This window comes from Myripristis murdjan, chromosome 16 (genome assembly GCF_902150065.1).
Source record: "Myripristis murdjan chromosome 16, fMyrMur1.1, whole genome shotgun sequence".
Lineage (NCBI taxonomy): Eukaryota > Metazoa > Chordata > Actinopteri > Holocentriformes > Holocentridae > Myripristis > Myripristis murdjan.
Genome location: NC_043995.1, coordinates 8,870,227 through 8,892,245, shown reverse-complemented (window position 1 = coordinate 8,892,245; position 22,019 = coordinate 8,870,227). Strand labels below are relative to the sequence as shown.

The 22,019-nt window shown below is 39.8% G+C and overlaps 1 protein-coding gene across 1 annotated transcript in view; it reads right to left on the bottom strand.

Annotated features, from left to right (window-relative positions):
* dnah5 (dynein, axonemal, heavy chain 5) overlaps positions 1–22,019 on the bottom strand; it is a 125,059-nt gene that overhangs the window by 63,776 nt on the left and 39,264 nt on the right. Inside the window, exons 40-57 of the mRNA XM_030072103.1 lie at positions 20,807–20,877; positions 20,209–20,316; positions 19,803–19,990; positions 18,121–18,315; positions 17,844–17,978; positions 17,127–17,234; positions 15,147–15,300; positions 14,706–14,852; positions 13,563–13,804; positions 12,241–12,417; positions 10,337–10,541; positions 9,434–9,576; positions 5,602–5,736; positions 5,048–5,170; positions 4,475–4,688; positions 3,445–3,668; positions 2,452–2,650; positions 1,095–1,267 (exon numbers count right to left, since the gene is read on the bottom strand). Of these exons, the coding sequence (XP_029927963.1) occupies positions 1,095–1,267; positions 2,452–2,650; positions 3,445–3,668; positions 4,475–4,688; positions 5,048–5,170; positions 5,602–5,736; positions 9,434–9,576; positions 10,337–10,541; positions 12,241–12,417; positions 13,563–13,804; positions 14,706–14,852; positions 15,147–15,300; positions 17,127–17,234; positions 17,844–17,978; positions 18,121–18,315; positions 19,803–19,990; positions 20,209–20,316; positions 20,807–20,877 (2,941 nt within the window). The remainder of the gene's footprint in view (positions 1–1,094; positions 1,268–2,451; positions 2,651–3,444; positions 3,669–4,474; positions 4,689–5,047; positions 5,171–5,601; positions 5,737–9,433; positions 9,577–10,336; positions 10,542–12,240; positions 12,418–13,562; positions 13,805–14,705; positions 14,853–15,146; positions 15,301–17,126; positions 17,235–17,843; positions 17,979–18,120; positions 18,316–19,802; positions 19,991–20,208; positions 20,317–20,806; positions 20,878–22,019) is intronic.

Here is a 22,019-nt window from a genome sequence, read left to right as displayed (position 1 = left end):
GCTACCAACTGTGGATTCAAAGAGCCAAAAAGGACTTATCCAAAAAAATATACAGTATACCTTTTTTTTTTTTTTTTTTTTCAAAAAAGCAAACAAAAGAAAGAGTGACAGAAAAAAAGAATAAAAGAAAGGAGCAACAGAAAGAAAAAGAAAGAAAGAAAAAGGCAAAAGACAGAAAAAGTATAATCCATTCAAATGACAGTAGAAATGTAATACTACTCATTCATACACAATGGTACACTCAACAATAGAGTGCAGACAATGCAGATTACTCAAGCTCATTAGAGTATAATAACTGATATGTCAGGAAAGACAAATGTTTCTTTAAGAAAAGCTAGCTCAGCTCTCCAGAGTCCACAGACATACCTGCAGACATCCTTTGCTCCATGTATTTTGTAATATACGTCCTAACTGAGGCTGTGGCATTTTGTCAAATTGTTACAGGCTCGGTAAGGAAAGAGCATTGTTCCTTTTGTGTGAGAAGCTGCTCTGCTGTTCACAACTGCAAGAAGGTACAATGACTTGTGCAAAACTGAATTCTGTATTTATTGAGCTATAATTGCTGAGTGTTTGTTATATGTATATTTTGATGCACATTTTGATTTAAGGTGGGCCTGCTTGAAAAGGAGAAGTTGAAAAAAACTCAAGAAAAACTGGAAACTAACTGAATGCAACCTGTCCATCTCACATCTCTCTGAATTGAAAAATAAATAAATACATAAATAAATAAAATTCTGCCAGTCAGGCAATTATGACACAACTATGTTGACATGTGCCTCAAACAACAAATAAGGTTTTAATTTAAAACTTAGAAAGAAGAGTATCTAAAGTTATGTGAAGACATCATGTCCGGTTGTACAGACATAAAAATGTCACTGATGTGAATGAACGTCACTTCATTCTAAATGGTCCATCTTGGAAACAAATGCTATCTCATGTTCTTTGCTCAGTATTTAAATATAAAAACATAATTACATCCTGTAAAATGTTTGGTCTATTTGCTAAGTAAAAGATCGGTGTCTAAAATGTGGCACCACCTTTTTCAAATGCCAGGCACAGACTGGCTGGCTGACATGTAAGATGTCGTACTGTACCTTCACCAAGTGTATCATAGCGTCCCTAAAGAAGACCATGTCCATGCCGGTTCCTCTGATGTTCTCATTGAATTGGCTCAGGAACATGTTCAGACGCTCCATTAGACTCTCAAATGACTCTATAGGCTCATACACCTTGGGCAGGTCAAAGTCTGAATCCTCTGGTTCCTCCCCTGTGAAGAATAGTGATTTAAATTGAAATTATTATAACACAAAAACAGTGAAGGTGTTATTTTTTCTGTTTAAAAGAAAAAAAAAAAAAAACACTTGGTATCCAAACACATCTTGATCTGTGCCTCCACACCATGCTTCTCTCCACCCTCATTGTTCCTTAATCTCTCTGTCCATGTATGGTGTGTGTGTGTGTGTGTGTGTAGTTTGTGTTTTCTGGTCTTTGTTGTGCTGTTTCAGTCCTGTCCACTAAGTTTCTTCAGTTTTTCCTGCCACACACCTGTTTTCTATCTGCAATAATAGCAGCTCTTCTCCTCGCTGCACCTGCTGGTCCTCATCACTAACCATCCTACAGTACAGCAGTATATAGACCAATCATTTACCTGTGACCTGTCCCAAAAAGAAAAGAGCATTATATCACTGTTAAGGCTATAAAAAGAAAGCTGAGACATAGCCTCTGACCCCATGGGAGTTATGGGGTACAATAAATGCACAGTGTAACTGGAGCTGTGATGTTGGAGGGTGACAACACACAGCCTTAGAAATAAAGAGATGGTGTCCTCTCAGGTTTTCTTTGGGTGCACCTCAAGGAGGGCAGCCTTGGTATTCTATGATCGCATGCTATGCATTGAGCTTTTCCACAAGAATAGACCACATTTTTTTGCGCAAGTGTTGAACCCCAATGACGTGATGCAATAAGGAGGGAGTTGATGCACACTATCTCTGATGCATTTTATTGAAAAGGACAGCCGTTTCAACAGAGAATTGTCTTCTTAGTGGTGTCGTGTCTGAATGCAGCTCACATTACATCAAAAGAAGGCTCTGGCTTTGCTTCTTGTTCAGAGAAGAAAGCCAAGTGCAACAATCAAAGCTTCCTCCTTTTATTCATGCCTTGATCTATCCAGGGTGCTTCCCCAAACTTACTTTTAGTAGTCTTTGCCCGATTGTCTAGTTTGCCTCCTAGCTTGACTGTTCTTGTATGTGTCCGTTGGTTAACTCTACCATACCTGTGTCTGTCTTGCCTGTCCCCTGCTTGGTTTGTTTGCCTGAGTCATTTTCTTTTATTTTCAGTTCAGTATTTTACATGATACAGCAGCAACTGTGTCTGCAAGTTACTCTATCTATCACATCTCATACTGTAGTGTTTTCAGATGCAAGAATTCTATACTTGTTACTTGACCATTACCTGTAGCCTCAGGTGCATCTCGCAGGAAGTCAACAAAGTATCTGTCCACTCCATAGTCGACCATGTTCTTCTCCTCCTCCCCAAGCTCCTCTTCCACCAGGTTCGCCAAGGCCTGGTCAAACCACTCCACGTCCTCGGGCATAGTAAATCGGTCAGCTATCACACGTTTGCACTCGTGCTTCCACAACGCCAGCAGCACCTGAAATATGTGTTATGAGTATTATTTATGCTAGCAAGGATGACCTCCTTCGCTCAGGGAAAAGTCGCTCTTCAGTCTCAATCTGAGATGTCTGCCAGCATCTGCCAGCATGACAGATGAGCCTCACGATCAATTTTGCTAATTCAGCTCTATTGCATATATACATACAGAGAGTAAGGACATCATGATGAATAACATCGATTAGGCTACACTGTTTTATTTTTCCTGGCAAAAGGTCCTTGAAATTCCTATATGAATTGTAGGAGCAGGTAAAGGAGGTCCCTAAGGATTTATGAATAAAGAAGCACACAGTAGGGACACACTGGTTTAGTTGGATGTAGTAAAATTCATGATGCCAGATATACATTAAACTATATTATTTAGGAATTCTGTACATACTGTGTAACTGCACCACTAAACCAAAACTGCATCAATTTTTGCATGGTATGATATTTAAGTCCAGAGTAGTTTTATCTACTCTAGTCTTGTCTGCTCTATTTTACATATCTGACTATAATACACATCTGTGAGCTAGCAACCTAAGCAGAGATGTTGAACATGTATCCAAGACCCAGGGCAACTCAAGGTTGAGGATATATTCCCCTCAATGTAATTAGTCACTGCAGCTACTGTCTTTATATGGACAGCCTCTGTAAATAATTGGCCACCTGAGCAAATACTGAACCTGCTATGCCAGACCTTTCAGAGTCCAAGATGTTGGAAATGTATTCTATTCTAGTCAGTTTTGACCATGCCCTGAGAGGCACTTTGCTCTACTTAATTAATCTTCTCACCTGGACAGAGTTGACCACCTCAGCAGTGGTATTCAGCATGCCTTGCCAAATCCTAGACAGATCCCTGAGGTTGAAGATGTAGTGGAACTTGGCAGGCGTCGGAAGCATCTTGACCTTAGTCAGCTGCCAGAGACGGCGATTCAGAGATACCAGGTGGGGCACAGTTCTACAAATCTCCTCACTGAAACCACGACGAGTGCAGTAATGGCCACAACCAATCACACCTGGGTTGGAAGTGATGGAGTCAGTGAGGAGTAGTTGGGAAATTAAGAATGGGACAGTGACCAAAGTATTTCAGTGTTATCAAAGGCATACCATACTTTTGAGTGGGACATTTAATTAACTTTTTAGTCAGCTGGCTGCATTGACTTCTGAATTTTGAAGATTTGCCGTTAAAGCATTAGCAGTTTTTCAGTATGAATTATAATGAACATAAGGTGGCTGCGTCCCAAAGTGGCTGGCAAAATTGACAGACCAACCAGATAGAGTCAATACTAACCAATAATCCCTTTGGTGCAAAGGGGTTTTTTGCAGCAGTGAACAGCAATATGATACAGCAGGGTTACACATTTTAAAACATGAACTATTTTGAATCTGCGCTATAGACATTATGTCAGCCAAGAGACTCAATGAGGAAATGGACATTTGCTCCACTTTGTGACACCCTAATATTCATTCCACTGTGCAAAACAAGAAAACTACTTCAACTTAGGTGATGTAAAACACGCCATATATGTTTTTATATAACATTTTCTTTAAAATAAAACTGTAAGATTCATCATACTGAAACAGGCTTGGATGATGCTCTCCCTGAGAAAATCCTGACAACAGCCAAAACCAGGGCAGATTTGACCTATTTCACACATTGACGTGTTGTATTAGCAGAAATATTCATTTGGACCGATAATGACATTTCACTTCTAAAGCCAATATCGGCCGATACTGATACTGATATTATCATGCACCCCTATTCAAAACATATCAACGCAAAATCTAATGTGAAGAATACAGATACAATATTTATACTGACCAAATATCTTGTCTATGGAAGCATTTGAGGGCAGGGTACAGTTAAAAATGGAGAACTGCCTCTTCAGTCTCTGTGGGATGTCATTACGGCCTCCTCCAGGGTGGATCATGGCTGCCAGGAACTGGATGTCCACAATATTGGTGAACTCCCCTGGTTTCTCCAGATTATAGAAGCCGCTCTGCTCCATCAGCTGCCGCACAATCTCATTAGTTACCTAGGATGAAAGGCCAACGAGAAGTTTAAAAGAAGTTTATCTTGTTCTTTGCTGCTATTATTGTTTCTATAATATTATCAGTTAATTAGTGCATTGAAAAATATTTAAACATTAATAAATTATCACATCATATGAAATTAAGAATGCTGTTGTCTTAGCCTATCTATCATAAGTCTGGGTTACAGGACAAGAGGCAACTTTTTTTTTTATCTTTTTTTTTTTTTTTTTGGTACCAGGATGGAAACAGCTGATTTGATCACAGGCATAAGCTCAAAAGTAGAGTCATCATCAGTTGATGTCTTCTACTGAAATCAAAGGATGTGTTTGACATTTTATTAAAAGTTAGAATGCGCACAAACCTGGTCTCCCCACTCGTTTATGATGGGCATGTTGATGTCATCTATGAAGACAGACATTTTCTTCCCAGCTGGTGGTCCGTAAGTGGTCCCCATCCGCTTATCAACATAGCTCTCAATGGTTCTCTAAATAAAAAAAGAGGGATGGAAGAGAGGAGAAAGTGATCAAAGAAGAAAAGCAAGATGACAAAGAAGACAGGACAAGAGGAGGGAAATAATGAGGGAAAAAGAGAAAGACAGACATGCAAGTGAGAGAATGAGAGGGGAAAAGAAAACAGTAATAGTAGTGTTTCATCTTTTTGACATAATCAGCTATGACAGCTTGATCAATGCACAACTTAGTCATGAAGAGGGAAAAAAAGCGGTCCCACCTCTGGTGTGCATATTATTTATCAGAGCAGACACAGGAATCAATATTACTCTGCAAATCCATGACAATGCAGGACACGCTAACACAGATGTAAAGTATCCATGGTCAGATAAAACTGCAACAAGTTAGACCGGCAGCAGTTTAAACTAAATTTAATCAAGAGGAAGGGAGAGCTTCTGCTTTATACCTGGAACATGAGCGGCGTAGTAGCAGATGAGAAGTTGAGACTCTTGCCCATGTGGGTCTCAGGGTCGTACTTTGACATGTAGCCTTTGATGATGACAGTCTTGGCCGTTCCTTGCTCTCCGATCAGCAAAACAGCCTGTGGAAAAAATGCATAAATTTGTTACCAGCCTTTAGTAGTTTTAATGGTGAAAGAAAAGGAAGAACCAAAAAATAAAAGAAACACACCATATGTGCCCACATGTCTGGATAATGTCATGTCATTCCTTTATTGCTATTGGTGAGTAAGAATATGAGTAAAATATCCAACCTGAGACTCTATTTTTTATGGAATTATCATTCTCACCATTAATAATAAACTCTCAAAAGTCTTTGAGGAGGAGAGAGACATCTTCTTCATCTTCTTTCACTCAGTCGTAATTGATCATAATCTATTCAATTGTATTTGCATGGATGAGCTCTGCTCCATTTTTCTATGCTTGAAAAAGAGGAAAGGAAGCAGCTCAGCCAAAAAGACTGGTGTTTTAATAAGTATTATTTATAGGCACAGGAAATTATCTACCAGTTGTCAAATAAAACTCGTTTTTTGTGATGAAATTCTGAAATTTAAAGAAGTAATGTGGAGTATTTGGCAATTATATAGTCTGCATTATAAATTTAGACACTTTTATAGTGAATGTGGATAAATGAGGCCCTCACCATGAAAACTGATTTATTTTGCTTTCAATGTGTCCTGGTTTTCACAGAACTTTTGCAGGCGTTGCCATCTCAAGCACCATTGTCATTGCAGGAAATTGAATCCATCCATTTATTTCTATGTCTATGGCAAACCTGGCTGGCATTTTGCTTCTGTGTTTGCAAGACTCTCAATTCTAAAAATTGATGAAATAATGTAAACAGATAATATGTCTGACAAATTTGGGCAATATTTTGACACATTACCAATATTTAAAATAATATTTTATAGGCATGTATGACTTTCATTGACAGTAGACAGAGAGACCCTGGACACTGCAATGACATGGTTTGTGCAGTAAACTAATGAGTCACCCGGATGCCCATAGTGATGAGTTTCCATTTGAGTTCCAGATGGTTTCCAGTTTCCATAGTGTTTCTTTTGTGTTTCTGTAGTCATTCTGTTGTCAGGGCTGCTGTTGAAAATACACTCAACAGATCATGCCGGTATTGTAACACGGCTTACTCAGTAGTATAACAGTGAATCACCAACCATGACTGTTCTCTTAGTAAAAGCATGGTAAGTAATACATTAGATAAACAGCGGTTAAACTATCATATACCCAAGATGCCATGCAGTTTGGAGAAAGACATTTGTTTTCATCTGCTGAGCCTAAATTTTGTTTATAGTTCATATTTACTATACTTTTAACTTGCTGAAGAGCAGCAGCAACCTAGAACTGTGTTCAGGCAACCAGCCCAACCAGAAAACGCAAAAATGAGTTTTAATGACAAGATCACTTAACCAAAGTGTTGCAAAGTTAAGTAGAGCACTTGAAAAGCTGATCCATTATGTTGGCACTGTAAAGTAAAGCAGCATGGTTTTTGTATAATTTAGTTGTTCTGTGAAAAATGTACTCTAATGTGAACCACTGTCCCACCGCTATAGTCAAGTATTACCAACAAGACAGGCCTCCAAACATAGTAAAGTCCCTAACTCAATAATTTTCTCAGATAGCTCATACAACCACTGTGGTCTGTTATACAGACTGTTAAAACCTTGTTTTGCAGTTTCATATTCATCAAAACTCACTGCAACAAATTAAAATACAAATAAAGTACCCTCAAAAGCAAATATTAACACTTAGGGCCCTATCTTGCGCCAGACTCCCTAAACCCGCTATTTGCGGATTTAGGATTTTGGAAGAGGCGTTCCCCCGTAAAATTGCTATCTTGTGTACCTCCCGCTATCCGCAAAACACCTCCGCTACCCGCTATATTATGTATAGGCGTGTTTTGGGCGTTACGCCAGTTAAACCAATCAGTGTGCCAGGTGCCATTGCCTTTAAGGGCAGGATGCGCTATCCTAAATCCTAAATCCTAAACCCGCGATGGAGAGAGGGAGGTAGATTTTCTCAGGGCTTCTACTGAGGCTAAAGCAAGGTGGCTTTATATACATATTATATATTATATTATAGGCGAGTTAATTCGGGAGGTGGAGCCACATGTGTCCAAGTGGACGTGTCACAAGGTTGTACTGATTGAGTAAAATCCCCGGGTCACACCACACACACACAAGAGGCAGAGGTGGAACTATGTGTAAACTAATTTATTGACAAGGTAGATTGGGCAAATAAAATATAAAAATAATAATAAAAATATAGCACAGCTGCTGGCTTATGATAAAACAATAAAACGTGCTGGGGTAAGTGTCCAATTAAAACAGTCTTTCCTCTAAACAGTCTATATGAGTAATATACTCAGTCCATTCCGGTGGCGTCCCGGTATCAGTCCGACCGTGTGTGTGGCGAGGCTCCGTCGGGGCGTGCATTGAAGCCGCCTGGGCGCGCTCTCCTAACAGCCCAAACTTTAGAAAAGCGGATAGCGGGTGGTCCTGACCACCCGCTATCCGCTTTCCCTAAAGTGTGTGCGCAAGATAGCAACTTTAGGGATAGCGCATGAAACACACCCACGACGCACCCCCAGGCGCAAATGATGCAGTCGGCATAACGGATAGCGGGTAGTGGGTGGAGCAAGATACCGTTTAGGGATAGCGGAAGCTCCTAAATCCGCAATTTGCGGGTAGCGGGTAGTGGCAGCGGATAGCGGGTGGCACAAGATAGGGCCCTTAGTGTACATAAAAGCAATCATTTTGCACTCCTATTCATTTCCATGTTAGACTGAAAGGGAGCATGATCTGGAACCCCATATTCTGTCACATTTGAGAGGTCAGCTTCAATTGACTTGTTCATGGGCAAACAAATAGACAAGCACAGATATTGTACTGTCCTACAGTGGCTATTGCAATATCTAAAAATAGTACATTTCTGGAACAATCCCTCAATAAACGCTGATCTCTGAAAAGTTCCTTTGTACAAACACAGTAACATCTTATCATTCTCCATCTAGTAGCGAATGCTAAGATGAATGCCATTTTCCCAGCCTTATGTTTTTTTTTTTTCCCTCCTCTCCTACTATTTCCCTTTCAGAGTGGTGGAGCATTCGATAGGCTTTCAAATAAAGTATATACCACATTATTTTAATCTGGTCTCTTAGTACCCATCCGGTCACGCTACCATGTTATTAATCTGAGGTGTGTGTCTGCATGTGTTTGTGTGCGTGTATTCTGTGTGTGCGTGTGTGTGTGTGTGTGTGTGTCTGTGTGTGTGTGTGTCTGTGTGCGTACCCAGCTGTAACCAAGAATAAATGAAGCATCAAGCACTGAATAGGTAAGATATGAAATGGCTGCTACCTTTCCCTAACACCCTTATCATTCAAGCCAAAGGGGAGCTGTGAAGATTTTCCACTGCAGATATGGAAGTGTGGATCTTAGCATCTGACACAGTGAAATCATCTTTTTTTTTTTTTTTTTTTAAGGAAAATATTGAATAAACAGGAAAAGTATCATTGCAATCAAGGTTTCATGATGCACAGTGGTAACCAGTGTAGAGGCCCCTTTGCCCCCCTCTGGCCCCTGAAATCTATCAGCCAAACGCATCAACAGAAAATTGTATATTCTCACATCAATGGAAAGATCAGAAAGCTTTCTCTTATCTTGACATTTGCACTTTTCAATGACAGGTTCTGTATGTAATAGATATCTTTTAAATGTATTTATTTATCTCTACAAGCTGTAATATGTAGCCTTTGGTCAAACCCACCTTCCCCTGCTTGGCAATAGTGTGAATGAGGAAGTCTGTCCTAACGTTGTCCACATTGGGAACCAGGATGGAGCCATATTCGGGCGTGATGTCAGATGGGTAAACGTATTCCTCCACTCTAGTGCTCCAGTGGACCCACTGACCTGGTGGCAAAATAAACATGAATACATTAAAAGAACAGAGCTGCACTCCAGGATTGAGCTGGGGTTATTACTACTCAGTTTGAGTGCTCTGATTGGACTCACTGACCTGGTGAAATGATGTAAGATTCAGGACAATATATAACATAGGTTAGGAATAAATATTTGTCTCTTACTGTCTAAGACAACATACTGTAGCTAACACTGTCCTAGAACTTTCTATTGAGAAAATTCCCATATTGCACTTCACAGTCTGGTATTTGTACAAAGGCTGCTGAGAGAAGTGCCTCCTGTGCTTTTATTTAGCAATAGAAAAGCTTCAGCACATCTTTTCTTTTCTAGTTTCTTGCAGACAGTTGTGTAAAAAAGAAGTCTATCAGTGAATAAAATAAGTTCCTATACTGTCTTCTATTTGTCTTTGTCTTTATTCATATAAAACATATATTCTGATCTTCACAATTTATGGGGACCAAAATGCTGTATTTTGGATTATGTTTGTATATTTGAAACATATCTTTATTTGTGTACATCTTTGAAATGTATCTTGTACAACGAAACTGATCCTTAGAAGGTCTTTGAAGGTACAAGGACTGCACGTTGTATTTTTTGTATGAATAAAACCTATTGCAAATAAGGAGATAGTGTGTGGGAGCTTACTACTTTTCTTACTTGTTTTCACTGTGCTTGCACTTCTCATTAAACAGTTGCAGTCTATGACATTGATTCTACAGGTGCCAATAGCTATTTGTTAGTGCATACATACCATCTGCTGTTACATAGTAGTCAAACATGGTTTCCTCGCTGTCAGGTTGGACTTCTGGTAAGTCCAGAGAGATACTGTCGTTCTCTCTGAGCCAGGTCTCCATCTTCTTGCGGTCATCCAGCTCCAGCAGAGCTCCAACGCTCCACATCAGGGCGAAGACATACAGCCGCTCCATGTGCTCTCTGGATATCTCCCCGCCCTGCTCCTGCACAGTAACAAAACAATAACCTAAATACTGCAGAACCAGTAAAGCTGACATGATGACGGTTCTCCACTAAGACACTCACATAGATTCCTGTCACCATTCTTTCAGTGGCATTAATAAGAAATAAGGAGGATTTCAATTATTTTCTTACAAGTAGCATGAAGTTGGTTCAAGGGAAAAACAGAAAAAAACAATGTTTGGGTCACAGATTTTACATGACACGAGTAGCGATAAGATTCACCCATTTGGAAAAAAGGCAGCTACTCACTTAAATTAGAAACAGTGCTTAAACCCCAAATGTGAGCAGTGATTTTTTTTTTTGGCTCTGCAAAGTAAACCCATATTAGAGTTACCTTCCCTTTCCAGTTTTAACTTTTCATTTGTGGTGTGCTATTGTATCTCTGAACAGCCCCTGAACAGCATCGAAAGGATCAAAAGGACAAGGACAAGAAATTTATTTTTGCTCCAAACAAGCAAATGCAAAGCAAACTTCTCTAGACTCTTGTTTTATCTATGAGTCAAATGGAAATCCATTGGCTGATAGACATTAGGAATGCAAATAACTGGGTAACTTATCTAATATTATCACAATATTTTAACCATAATAATGATGGCATCATGATACAGGTGATTCTGCCATATGCAGTGTAATTCAAAATAATCAGCTATGATAGATCACGGTATCTGTAACTGAAGTAGAAAAATATACACTGGAAAAGGCAGGATATTTTTAAAAAAAAAAAAAAAAAAGAAGGAAACAGTCATGTTTCTCAGTGTTTTAACATGAACATTGAATGCAGCATGTACATGACAGAATATTCCAGTTACCGTAAAACACCTAAAGGTGGGGAATAAATACACCTGATAGTAACTCTGATGTGTATATTTGCAATTTAAAACTCATATAGATACTTGTCCCACATGTATTAACAACTTCACACAGTGAAAAATTGCATTATCGATTTAATGTTCTACCCCTTTGCACCAGGCTGACAATAAGATCTCTTTACCCAACACTATGTGGAATAAATAAGCAAAAATTGCACTATAAGCCAAAGTCATAAATTTGTGAAAGGTCTTCTTACTCTTGCTGGTCTTCTTAATCAACTGCATAGAACCAGCAAAATAAGTCCAAGGAGGTGTCAAGAGATTATGAAGGCTGAGTAAGAACATAAGGAAGTGTCATGGTTTAGGAATGATAAATTTGACATCCAGTGGGACAGGATTTGACAACTTTTATAGGTGCGTAGGAATATAAAACAGCCACTCATTTTCACTTTTCTATCATATAATGCCATGGTGGAGCTTTTAGAGCCCAATTCATCAAGTAGGGTGAATAAAGAGAGGCAGGGGTGATTAGGGCTTTTATAACTTCCCTGGTAGTGCTAACTGGGCTATTCTGACAAGATTAGATGGATGCTACTGGAATATTTTTTCTTAGTTTCCTGTGTGACTGAAAACTAGGCTGAAAAGGTGAAGACCCATCATGTACATTCATACAGTATTAAGTTTCTATTACTGAAAAAATGGATCTGTTCAAAGCCGACATATCCATTTTGATACCACAGTGTATTAACACCACTTTAATACCAGCAGTCATGTTTTTCTCATTTTGGAATAAAACCATTATCAGTCAAAATGTAAATGTCTGCGGTCTGTCTGAACAATGAATGGATATCCAGAGGAGTCATAGTCTTACCTTGGGTGCTATGAGCCCCTGCAGCATGTTGATGCACTGCATGATGACAAAGGCCTCTAGCAAGTCCATTTTAAACTCCAGAGACTGGACACTGAAGCGGAAGAGCTCAGGGAAGGAGGAGGAGAAGAGGTCCCTGAGCACCTCTCCCTCCTGGGGGGAGCGTTTATTCAACCAGCCCTAAAGAAGCAGGGAGCATAGCACTACAGGTTAGCTTACACTATAATCGAGTTGAGTTAATGTGACACTGTATTAACACAAATTAAGTGAAGTGAAGTTTGATATGAAGTTAATAGTGAAGTTTAAAATCAAGTTTGAAATGTTGCTAGGTTAAATTTAAAGAGTGATTTAAAGTGAGGTTAATGTGACGTGAATAAATGAAGCATCAAGCACACGTGACGTGACGTGACGTGACGTGACGTGACAGGTTAACTCACATGATAAAATTAAGTATGTACACTATGAATACCGTTTGTTTTATTTTTTCTGATGAAAGAAATACAAAACCCACACAAATAAAAACATATCAATTAATTTACGCACAGACACATATTCATCACCCTGACATGTACACCCAACCCTGTCTCACAGCAGTTCATGCAATAGTCATAAAATTTAATCTACACATTCATGTCCCTGGACATAAATTGTTCATTTTTTTTTCTGGGACAAATATTTATTTGTCCATGAACACCAATTTCCCTCTTCATGCATGTGCACACAAATTTAATTCATGTCTGGAACAAGAAACATAATATTAACTCTACGTAACATAACAGGAATCAAACAATGGACTCAGGAATCAAATCCCAATCTCCCACAGGGAAGTCGTGTTAATTGACCCATTCTCCACCCCACCTTCCTCTTAATGTAGACTTTCTTGGTCTTCTGTATGTGGTACAAAAAAGAAACATTCTTCCAATTGAAATTCATTACTTGAAAGTCATGCTGCCTCATTCTGCTGTTCTTTCTGTAATCAATAGGTGAATGACCATATAGGGAGTGCCGATTTATTGAATTGGCACCCAAATGTGAGATTTTTCGCAATCATTTACCTTTTTCAGTAATGTTCAATTCAGATTAAAGACTGCATGTGAAGGAAACATTCTCTCACCATGGCTCTCATAGAAAAAAAAATGTGAGGGGATTGGTTATGTTTGTCTGAGTGCTCCACTATCCAAGGAGCAGTGTGCAAGATGATTAGCTGGAGAACATGCACTGCTGCTACCCAAATGTTACTTAATTTAACAGGGATTTATTTATCTAACACACCTTACAATCAGCAGAATTAGTTAGAATTATATTCAGACTTTTAGCTTATTCACCTCCAGTATGGGGCTCCAGCTGAGCACAGAGGAACTCATGAACACCATGCCATTGCGTGAGACGGTGGCTGGTGAGGCGTTGTCTATATTATGTGGCTCAAACACCACCTTGCAGTTGGGTGCCATGGATATTCGGTCTCCATTTGCCAAAGTCAGGGTTCTGTTGTCATCCAAAACCGAGTTTAGGTTCTCAATCCAGATGGCATCAACTGGTCCATCCAGGACTATCCAGATGTGCTCGCCTAAAAGAGAAGAAAATAACACTTTTCTAAATCACTGGAAAAGGTATGAATGGACTGAGGGAAAGACTATGAGATAGCATTTAGTGCCTGGACAATGTGGCACTAAAACTCTTACTGGAAGTGACAGAGATTATGACAGGTGGGCTGCCATGTCTACTCAGTAGAGAGGATGTAAGTCACCACCATGCCCAAATGATCATGGCTGTGCAATATGAAAATAAATTGCTGAAATATAGATGAAATACATTTAACCGAATTGTAAGGAAAAATAACAGAGCTGAAACCCACAACAAAAAACTCTCAAGTAATTGGTTCTATGAGAACATCATCATCAGTTCAACTTAAGTAGGAAAATATGGAGAGAGAGAGAGAGGGAGAGAGGGAGAGGGAAAATTCAAGGAAGAGAGAAAATAAGAAAGTATAACAACTTTGGTTAGGCTCATTAGGACTTAAATAGCTAGATGCATATGCTGTGTTAACAGTAAATGGATGTATAGAGGAAAAAATTCAAATCCAAAGATAAATTAGTGCATCTCGCTCAAAGAGATACATTAACACACGGACACATGGACTCATTTTTAAACACATGTATGCAAATGTACACACAAACACACACATACATACATACACATTTTTTTTACTGGCACATACAGAAAAATAATTGGCTACTTTGAAAGGATATCCAAAGATATTTAAATTTCTCTGTAAAGTAATAACATTTTTAGGGTATGCAAAGTAAAAATACATATTAAAACACAAAAGTGCAAAAACAAAAAAATGTATTGACATAAGATATAAGATAAGATATTCATATAACTATTCATTTTCCATGCTCTTTTATTCCTACTCACAGTGACAGACACACAAAGCCAATCAAAACAAACGAAGTAGCTCCCCTGACCTTTCTTAGCCCTCAGTGTTTTCCTCCAGAGTGTAGAGAAGATGCCATCAGTCCAGTCGTTTGTGGCCACGTCCAGTCGACCAAACATCTGAGGTGCTGTGATGGCCTTGGGATTCATGCGCATCTCTCTGTGGGGCTGACCACAGTCTGGGAGGACGGGGGCACATTGACAGACACATTAGCCCATGCATCTGCGAGTACATCTCACACACCAAATGCACTAAAGCTCAAAGATGCACATACTAAAAAATGCAGACTGAACTGATGAGGTAGGAGGTGTGCTTCAACACACACACACATACACACATCAGTGAACTTACAACACTAGACAATTTGTCTCATTCAAGTTTATGAGTCTTAATTCCTGAACACACATGCCCCCCCAATTCAGGCAGATACACACACACACACACACACACACACACACACACACACACCTACCTGTCATGGCTTTCATCAGTGTGTGTATGCAGGTGGTCTTTCCAGCCCCGCTGGGTCCAAGGGCCATCATGCCATGTCGGACCCTCTGAGTCTCAAACAACTGGATGACCTTCAGCTTCCAGGGAGGGTGGCTGATCAGACCTGCGTCTTCAACCTGGGTAGACACAAACACACACATTTGGTTCTCATTTGGTTTGGCTGGCTTTCACCAGCTTAAATAAAAGCGGACCACAGTATGTGAATCAAAATGACGCGCTTGCTTATTACTGATCAGATAGGAAAGTGTGTAAAGAGAAAAGGGTCTGTTCATAATACAACAATATCCTGAATCATAGACCTTAATGTTGATCACAGTCATCCCTTTCTTCTGTGCATCAAAGACAGATTAGTAAAACATGTCAGGCTGATGCTATCGGCCTGACATGTTGCCATCAGATCCTAGAAACGACGTAGGAGGCTGGAGATAGTACAGTAATGCCATCATTTCACAACTGCATTACCAGCGATACCAAACAGGTACAGTGTTATAAATTTATTTTCCAACTCACAGTTGGCAGCGTTGGTGCGGTTACCTTTCTCACTTCAAATGAATCAATCTGGGGACCAATCTGAGACCACCTCTTTAAAATGGAATTAGGTTCAAACGTTTGGGGTACATGTGGGTTGGACTAGGGTGTTCTCACCAACTCAAACAAATCACACCAACGAGTGTAAGTGCACAAAGATCCAATTCAACTGGACAAAACACAGCAGGTGTGAAAGCAACCTAAGACACCATGCCAAAGATCCATGCCACTCTTTTGCCAACCCATGTAAAATTTTCTAGGTGTGACACTGCCAGCGGTGGAAAAAAGAAAAAGTCATTTATGAAGCATCCTACCTTATGTATTGCTCTCTGTTTGTCCTAAATGCCTCTTTTCTTTCCTTGACCCTGACCAGTCACTGCACTTAGTAATGTACTTTCAAAACAAATTGCTTGGGTATGACATCTTGATACCAAAGAAAACACTAAAAAAGCCAGCCTGTCTACCCTGAAGCTAGATAAGACTGTCACGCTGGAAGCAGGATGTGGCAGCAAGTTGCTGGAGTTAAGAGGCCAGCAGACACAGATAAAAGCAGACATGGTGCAAGAAGGAGACATGGGAGTCAAAATAAATAAATAAAATGAAATAAAATATGTGATATTTCAGTGAGAAGAGGTGACATGACAAGCAAGGAATGTGGTTCCATTCTGCTCTCTGCGCTCCCTTAAGTATAATTTCAGATTTATATAGTTCATATATTAGCACCATTATTCCTTTTAAATGTTCTGTCATTGCCAGTATAATCAAACATACACAAACAGACACTGAGGGACACAGTCACACCCTTGTGTACTGTAGATATGAGGATGAAGATATGTATGCACTGCAGAGAAACATACACATTAACATGTGGGAATGAAAGCATTGATATATATATATATATATATGTGTGTGTGTGTGTGTGTGTGTGTGTGTATATACACACACACAGTTCGCACAGCTATGTACAAGGGGATCTGCACCAATATATGCAGTGAGGCAGGTACACACAAGCACACACTTGACAGCAACATTTAATCTATTATTATCCATATTCTCTGCTCTGTATTTGCCACAGGTAGTTAGTTGACAAATGGTAAACGATACTATTCTTATCCCACAGAGTGTTACATCTTGAGGCTTTTAAGAGTGACATGAAAGATACAGCAGTCTCAGTCTATCAGCCTGCTGACCTATCTTCCTCTTCCTCTCTATTTTTCTCTGTCTTTCTGTTTACTTTCTTCCCTTCTCTCACTTTCCCTTCTCTCTTCTCTTTCCCATCCCTGCTATTCACCAGTTTTTTCTTGCTCTCACTCCATCCTTCTGCCCTATCTTTCTCCTTCCTGCCATTTCTCTCTATTTCTCACACACATTTCTCTCTATCTCACACACGCTCTCGCCCTTCTCTCAGTCCTACCTGTGTGTCAATGGCAGCTTCCAGTTCAGGGTAGCCTGCTTTATCAAGCTGGATGCCAGGGAAGAGGTCCTCGATCAAGCTCAGGAAGAGTGGCTCATCCTCATCGATCTAAAGGGCGCGCACACACACACACACACACACACACACACACACAGACACACACAGATCATTTGAGAGATTAAGGATAGCCACTGAGACTTTATCACACCTAAGTAAAGCAACATCACATATATCAGAGCATGTTAACTACACACACATTAAAATGCACCAGGGATAGTGACCCTGGTAGGTGAATTAGGCAATAATATACTACTTTTACACCTAAGAGTGATTCAGCTCTGTTCTGTCTTTAATATTCTTGTCTGTCAATTATTTGACAGTAAATCTAATTCTCTGTGTATGTGTAAGATTAGACTAGACTAGTGTAGATTACAGCAGACGACACTAGACCAAACTACAATAGATTAGACAAGACTAGGCTAGGCAAGAGTAAACTAGACTGAATTAGACTAGACTAAAGTAGATTAGATTTAATTTAGATTAGATTATACTACTGTATATTAGACCATACTAGGCCAGACTAGATTAAATAAGATTAGAGTCGACTAGATTAGGCTAAATTACACTAGATTAGATTTGACTAGACTAGACTAGACTACAGTTGATTTGATCAGATTAAATTAGATTAGACTCAGTTGTTGTGTGTCATGTTCAGACCAGTTTTGAGAGGTTCATGTCCCTGAGGACCCTCATGACGATGGTGGACTCCGTGTCGTTGGGGTTGGCTCGCTTGGCGGCGCCCAGAGTCCGCAGCACAGACAAGATGTTGCGCAGGCCAAAGTCATAATGAACCTGGAGAAACACAAACACCCCACCGCCCAAAAAAGTGAACAAATCTAACAAGTAAAAGCTGTGAAGTATCACGGCTTTCACATGAATTTATCTGTATGTTTATTCTGTAGAGAGAGCAAGAAAATTGGCCATTAGGTTTCACCTGTTTGCTGAGCTGCTCCTCACACAGCTTGTAGAGAGTGAAGAACTTGCGGGCCAGCTCCATGTTGTCTATGAAGCCGCAGCTGGCCAGCTTGACTCTGATGATGATCTGACGATCCGGAACCATCATGGCCACTGAGCGGAAGTTGATCTTCAGGTTTTCAGGAAGTTCCTGGCGACCTGCATAGCCTGGGTTCTGATTAGGCAGGGAGACAATGAAAAACGGAGAGTTTGTTTGACCCACAAATGAAACACAGAGAAGATTCAGATTCCTCTCATGACTGGGATCTATGTCCAGTTTAAAAGTAGAGAAATCTGAAAAAACTAATGATGCAACCAAGGAGAAAACTAGGTGATTACATTTGTGAGAGGCTTATAGGTAAGAAAAAAAGCTAATTACAGTGTATTTCACATAATGCAATAAATTGAAAACATTGAGGAGAACAATACAACAAATAAATAAACATACATTTTCATTGACAGATATATATGTACATTGTTAATTAGGTTTGTAGAGATCTTTGAATTTATGCAGAAAAAATACTATATATCAGGCTTAATTAACAAACCTAAACCATAATTGGAGTTTAGATTTAACTGGTCTTCAGCTAGCCTTCAGAGAGTTAAATCCCTAAGGACACAGTTCAGGTCTTTTTCTTCACAGAAACCTATCTCAAACTGTCTATGTCTATGTATACACACACACACACACACACACACACACACACACACGCACACACACGCACACGCACGTACAGTTCACAGCCCTAGAATGATCTCTAACCCTACTTAGCACATGGGAGAATAATTTTTTTCTTCTCAATTTAATGACTCGCCTTGGGAGAACAACTGTGCAAAGGAGATAAAGTGGTTTAACTAGTACAGTTTGCAGAGTGTGATAATGAACACCAACTAAAATTGAAGAGACACAGCTACTTGTCTAATTTAGTACAAAATGGCCTGTGAAAAGAGACATATCTGAGCACACTTTATTTCTCTTCAGTCAATTAAAGTTTTTAAAACCTTATTATTTCAGTTTCACATTTTGAATTAAAACGACAGCATGCTCTCTAAAATAGCAAGGGAGGACAATCACTTTTACTTAAAACGGAAAGTGAATTACTGCTGCAATTACAACAGCGCTGCTGGCTAAGTGCATAGATATGCACATAATTACATGTTAAACAGACAATACTATAAAATGCAAATGAATCACCAATGTAAACAGTTGTTCCTACTTAGAGAGCAGGTAAACTAACCAGCGTGGCCAGGAATCAATGAGTGGTCCCCCTTTCACTTACACAACATGCACGCTGCAAAGACAAGTTTTATGAGGTGGTCCAATCACTGATCTCTTGAACCTGCTGCTAGCTAATGGTCACATCTCTCTTTATAGCTGGATAAATCATTCAGAATAAGTTAATACAAACATTGGTGTGATAACAGGTATTACTGCTGAGCAAACATCAAAAATGCTAACAGCCAGGTAGTTCCTACAGATAGAAGTGAATGAATTTCAATGCGCAACAAACATTAATGGAAGAAAAAAACACTGAACCCAAAAACTTTGTTTTACAGACACACTAAATGTAGATCCTCACTATTATTCATCTAGCGTCAGCCTTTACAAAAAAAAAAAAAAAAAAAAAAAAAAAAAAAAAATTAAACAGCCCTGTCACTGACCATGGTGAGGAAGATGCCAAACTCAGGGTTCATATCCACACTGTCTCCGTCGGTGAAGATGAAGTTTTTGCGTCGTTCCTTCTTGCAGGTGAGGACGATGGCAATTTGCTGGGCTGCCACCGACAGCACTGGGAGGTCAATGCGGTTGAACTCGTCAAAACAGCCCCAGGAACCAGACTGAGCCAAACCTGAACAACACACACATGTGAGTTTCCTCCATGGTCGTTACATCCTATCTGCAGCATACGGTATCCTACAACATCTTAATTGCAATTATTTAACTGTGTCTAGCTAATATGATTCATTTGCAAAAAAGGTTCTTTTTACAACTGAGCCCAAGTCCCCCAGCCACACCCACTCCCCACCAGGGTGCCATTTTAGTAACCAAAACATTCAGTCTTATTACCTTTGAATATCCTCCCCAGACCTCTGAAATCCATCTGGTCAGAGCAGTTGAAGACCACAACATATTTTCCCAGACATCGACCCATGTCTTTAGTGGTCTCTGTCTTACCTGGGATCAGAGAGAGAAACACTGCATCCAAATCTGACATTCTTTAACTTTTCCTGAGAGGAAACTAAATGAAAATGTTTTCTCTCTGCATTTACTTGAATGTAGAGTTATCTTGTCATGTCACCTGCCAAAAGACATACCAAAAAAAGTAAGACTGCAATCTGATGCGGTTTAAGGCCACTGATATGAAGACACAGGTGTAGTCTGTACTTAAATGTTACTAACATCTTGTTTGCAGAGTTATTCTGTTGTGCCTTGTGACTGCTTGAGTTTGGATATGCAAGAGTAAAGAATGCATCACGCCCATCAAGCCTGTGATCTTGGCTAAGAAGGTTCAGTCCAAAACTGAACTATTGTTTAACTGAGCTAAAGAAATTTAAAACCCCATATTGGTTCAAATCTACATTTTATAGACAAACTGAACCAAATTCCATAACAATTTGTTAAAAAGAAAGTACTAATATATGTGCTGTTGGCTGTTTGGTCTTACCAGTCCCTGCAGGACCAGCAGGGGCTCCACCCATACTCATACCAAGAGCCTGGGCTAGGGTGATGTAACATCTGGGCCAAACATACACAGACACACACAGACAAACACACACAAACACATGAGGTATAAATACTGCTTCTTGGAGAACTTTGCAAGAAATTCTATTACAGTTGAAATTATAATACATTTAATGATACAACTATCAAGTTTTATGCTTCCCTAAAAAGCATTTTTCCATTTGTTTGGTTCATCATGCAATAAAAATAACAATGTGAGATTTTATCAGTCCGCACTGGAAAATTCTCTTTACACTTGTCCTCCTCCATAGGCAAGTCAGAGGTCAGCTACAGAACAACCTCCCTGGAGCTGGTGGAGTTACAATGTCTTGCTCAAGGACACTTCAGCAGGGAGAATACTGGGCACTGGGACATTAACCCCACCCTCTGGCTGAAGGATGGACTCCCTGCTTGTTACAGTCAAACATCCTGGTAAACCCTAAGGTTTTGCAAACTTGATGTATTTCCTCAGAGAATACAGACCAAATTGACCGTTGTTGATAAATAAAAACCTTGCATCTCCCAAAACTAAGCCTTTGGTAACTGTTATTTTACCCTTGACACCCATGTGGCACTAGTTCCACTTTCATTCATTTTCATCAGATCTGATGCAATGACAGATAGACTGAAGAACAAAGAGCATGAAAGCGAATAAAGAGAGGCAGTGATGGAGAGCAAAAGCAACAGAGCACATGCTAGGGGGAAGGAATGAATCAGATAGTGTTGCAGGCAGGGATTGAAGGCAGTCAGAAAGTCAGGGCTGTCTTGGTGCCTGCGGCCATAAGGCCAGTATGCCACTTCTCTGGGGAGCTGCTGTCTGATGTCCGCTGGTAGCTCCCTGCCACTGTCTCTTCACATCTCTCTCTTTCCCTGTCCCTCCTCATCTTTTTTTCTCTCTGTCTCTTCTCATCTTTTTCTTTCTTTATCTGTGAGGTTCTTGTTGGACCTTTCTGTCTCTGTCCCTCTGTGTCTAATTCTCTTTCTTGCTACTTCCCCTTCAATTTTTCGCTTGTCCCAGCTCTCTCTCGTTCTCTCTACCATACCTGTCAGTGACAGAGGTGACGGCCACTGAGCAAAAGTGTACACAGTTACTCCTCTCAAATTTCCTCTTCCCACTTCCACTGCTTCTTTCTCACACACACCAACATACACTCCCT